We start from the raw sequence: 4,296 nt of genomic DNA on the forward strand, positions 1-4,296 counted from the left end.
TTTATAGTCTTTTCCACTTAGAATAAAATAGGTATTATACAGCTGCTTGCCAGCAAATGCAGCCCAAGAAAAAGAAACAAGGGAAAAGTCTCCCTTTAAAGTGTAACAGCTGCACAGAGCGGGGCCCATGTGCTGTGATGTAGGGAGAGAGATACAGGATGTTTGTATTAGTCTAATTGGATGGACGGACTCGTACCCACAAAAATGAACAAAAAAACACCGCCTATAATAAATGTGGAAAAGAATGGAGGGAGAGAGAGAGAGATGGATTGATGTTTGCTTCAGAATGCTTTATTTGTCTTACATTCAAGTTGAGTTGGACCCAGCCCAGACAAAGCTGAGGGAGAGAGTGTCTGTGTACGTACTGTACGTGGTTCAAAAATTCCTGTCCACTGAGGTGTCCACATACTTCTGTCTCTGAGAGTTTACAGTAACAAGGAAATTCCACATCTTTTCTGTGGCGTCTGTCCTTTTAAAGCTGATCAAGCTCAAAAAAGTGACATGAATACTACTCCTCCTTTAAAATACAGCCAAAAGTTTGGCTCCGTCTAGTTCAAAAACTCAAATAAGGTCCTACTTTCTTGCTTTTTATCTAAACAAATAAGACATTTATTAAGACTCTGATTCACTGAAACTTCATGCATGCACTAAGTAAAGAAAAATAAATAAATATTTTTTGCACAATCGTAGCCCATCTGTCACAGTCTGAGGTTTGAGTTGTTGGGGGGGCGAACAGCAGTGTTTCAAGTGGCTCACTTTGTCCTCTCGGAACCGAGGAGAACATTTGGTGCTCGACGTGGAAAATATGAAAATATGAGTCAGTTTTAAAATCAGTGGAGACGACCAACCAAACAGACGATAGGAGTCTGTCTCATTCCCTGAGATTCACCAATCTGGCCAGATTCACTGGATGGATGAAAACAGCTAATAATCTTTTAAAAGATGCCTCAGCCCTTTCGCCGAAGCTTGCTCTTGCGTCGCATTTTCCCTTTCCGTTTCGTCTGCCCTAAATGGTTGTTGAATAGATTGTTCTCCATGTCGTCATCGTCGTCGTCGTCATCGTCGTCATCGTCATCATCCTCCTCGTCCTTATACCAGGGTCCCCACACGCCCCCGTTGTACTGCGGGTTGGAGCGGTAGTCCTTGGCCGGGTAGCGCACGGGCACTGCCGTGCGGTTGTACCGCGCCAGGCGCATGAGCATCTTCTTGACCACGTGCGGGAAGCGCTGGCTCAGGTCCACGCGCTCGTAGGGGTCGGCGCTGATGTTGAAGAGCCAGAGCGACTGGCCGCGGTCCCAGCGCACGCGCTCGCTGTGCCAGCGCTTGGCGAGCAGGACGGTGGAGAAGGTCTGCGGCGGCACCCAGTCGCCGTAGCCCGGCACGCCGGTCAGCAGCTTCCAATGGCCCACGCGGAGCGCCGCCTGGACGGCCGTGTCCCACAGGCCGTGGCCGGCCTTCCACGAGCCGTTCTTGGCGCGGACGTAGATGGGGTCGATGTTGTGCAAGAGCTCCTGGCGCGGCGACGGCCGGCCCTCGCTGATGCTCTCCCACACGTCGTAGCCGTCCAGGCTCTGCTCCTCGCCCAGCGCGCCGCCCGCCAGCGTGACCAGCGTCGGGTACCAGTCGGTGATGTGCATCAGGCCCCGGCAGCGCACGCCCTTCTTGACCAGCAGCGGGCTGTGCACGAAGCCCACGGCGCGGACGCCCCCCTCCCACAGCGTGCCCTTGCTCCCCCGCAGCGGCCAGTTGCTGCCGCCGGCCATCGGCTGCCCGCCGTTGTCGGACGAGTAGACGATGACGGCGTTGTGGTAGTAGCCGTAGCGCTTGAGCGCCACGGTGAGGTTGTGCACAGCCTCGTCCAGGCAGCTGACCATGGCGGCGTACTTGCGGCGGTGCAGGTTGGGGATGGCCTTGTAGCGCTCCAGGTAGCGCGCGGGCACCTGCAGCGGCGAGTGCACCGCCTGGTAGGCCAGGTAGAGGAAGAGCGGGCGGCGGCGGGCGTCGTGCGACGCCAGGATGCGCACGGCCTTCTGCGTGTACATGAGCGTGGAGTAGACGCCGCGGTCCTGCTCCCACGCCGCCTCCTCGCCCTCGTGGAGGTCGTAGCCGCACATGCCGGGCCCGTCGCACTTGTAGTGGCGGTAGTAGTCGCCGCTGCCCAGCAGCGAGCCGAAGAAGGTGTCGAAGCCGCGCTGCGTGGGCATGCAGCCGCGCTTGTAGAAGCCCAGGTGCCACTTGCCCACCATGTGCGTGGCGTAGCCGGCCTCCTTCAGCTTCTGGGGGAGCGTGACGTTCTCTAGGGGCAGGCAGTTGGGCTGCGTGGGCCGGATGATGGAGTGCTGGAGGCCCGTGTGGATCTGGTACCTGAGAGGGCAGAGAGAGAGAGAGAGAGGGAGAGAGAGAGACGTGTGAGAGAGAGAGAGAGAGAGACGTGTGAGAGACCAGGCCATGGACAGAAGAAGAACAGCACACATAAAACAAACAGCTGGAGAGGATGGAGAGGAGAGGAAAGGTGAGGAAAGAAAAGTATCCAGAGAGGAGAGGAGGGAGGGGAAGAGAGGAGGAGAGAAGAGGAAAAGAAAAGAACAGAAGAGAGAGAAGAGAAAAAAAAACAAGGAGAGGAGAGAGGAAAAGAAATGAGAGGAGAGGACAAGAGAGGAGAGGAGACTGAAGCCACCACGAGGAGACTCTGTTACATGAGGGGACAGATCTGTGAGGAGGAAGGAACACGTGGGAATGTTCCCACTATGTCACTGGACAACTGACAGCTTTAACGCTGACCACTCCCTCTCTTCCCACACAGGAGAAACTGAGAACAGCCCATAAAAGGAAGAATAAAGACACAGTTTAAGACCAGGTGAAGTAGACGGAGAGAGAGAGGGGGGGGGGGGGGTTAACCATAAAGAGCTCATAAGAGACCAGAATGTAGAGATAAGCTTACATCTGGATGTAAACGTCTCACTGTTTTTAGACTAAGATATTTCACAGTAATATCCAGTCAAGCAGGGAGACAATGGATAATACCACAACGTTTAATACTGTCCATATGTGCATGTATAAAGTACTGTACATGGCCAAAGATTAGGCCTTGTCTAGCGAAGGACTTTCCTCTCACACTGTCATTGGACAGGATTGTGTTGACATTGTCATACTTGAGCTCATAAATCAGCTGAAATGGGATTTAGAAGTAAAGAGCAGAGGACCCAGAGTAGTCATAAGAAGCAGATGAATTAGACAGAATTCATCAATTATCTTGACGGATGAATTGGAGAGAACTCTTCATGCCATTCCACATGATTACATAATTTAGGCGCAAAAAACAACCCACCCAATATAATCACGATGAAATTGGAATGGGATGCTTTATTCTATCACACTTGTGTGCCTCTTCCCAAGACACATTAAGACCTCCGTGAAGAATACTCTGTGTCTGTGTGTGTGTGGGAGCGCATGTGTGTGTGTGTGTGAGAGTGTGTGTGTGTGGGAGCGCATGTGTGTGTGTGTGTGTGTGTGTGTGTGTGTGTGTGTGTGTGTGAGAGAGTGTGTGTGTGTGTGTGTGTGTGTGTGGGAACGCATGTGTGTGTGTGTGTGTGTGTGTGTGTGTGTGTGTGTGTGTGTGTGTGTGAGAGTGTGTGTGTGTGTGTGTGTGAGGTCATTTGGAATTATTGCTGTGTAATTCTAATTGTGGTGGCATCCACCCAAGCCAAACAAGGGCAGGAGATGACAGATGAGACCCCGCCCATCTGTCGGTAAGCTGGGAGCCCAGACGTGTTTGACCCGCGATGTCCAGGAGCGACTCGCCAAACAAAGCATGTGTTATGAATTTTTGTGCAGAAAGGCAGAAAGGCTATCCATCTCCCTGCTGAGACAGAAAACATGAGGAAGAGGGATTGGCTTGGTGCTGGGGAATGAGGTGGGTGGTGTGTGTGTGTGTGTGTGTCTGTGCATGAGTGTGCATATTAGACTGTAGACAGTAGACAGTACATATCATACTGTATCACTCTCTTCTCTCATTTCAATGTGTGTGTGTGTGTGTGATGGTGTGGATGGGCGTGCATGTAAATATGTGTGTGTGTGTGTGTGTGTGGGGGGGGGGGGGGGTATGTTTGTGTGTACAGTATGTGTTTGATTTTTTTGTGTGCTTCACTGATTATGTGACTCCCTTTTTCTATGGCAAGCAGCTATGTATTTTGCTGTGACTCTTGCACTCTTTTGTTCCTCTCCTAATAATATACTCAGACTTTATTTAAAGATATTTAGTCTCTCTCTCTCTTGCTCTCTCTGTCGATGTGTGTG

General features: G+C 51.7%; 1 protein-coding gene across 1 annotated transcript in view; it reads right to left on the bottom strand.

Moving 5' to 3' along the window:
• Window positions 1-222: 222 nt before the first annotated feature.
• The window catches only part of arsj (arylsulfatase family, member J), a 17,183-nt gene continuing 13,109 nt past the window's right edge, over window positions 223-4,296 (bottom strand). The window contains exon 2 of the mRNA XM_042069533.1: window positions 223-2,364. Coding sequence (XP_041925467.1) covers window positions 948-2,364 — 1,417 coding nt within the window. The 3' untranslated portion in view covers window positions 223-947. The remainder of the gene's footprint in view (window positions 2,365-4,296) is intronic.

This window comes from Alosa sapidissima, chromosome 18, assembly GCF_018492685.1.
Source record: "Alosa sapidissima isolate fAloSap1 chromosome 18, fAloSap1.pri, whole genome shotgun sequence".
In the NCBI taxonomy this organism is placed as follows: domain Eukaryota; kingdom Metazoa; phylum Chordata; class Actinopteri; order Clupeiformes; family Clupeidae; genus Alosa; species Alosa sapidissima.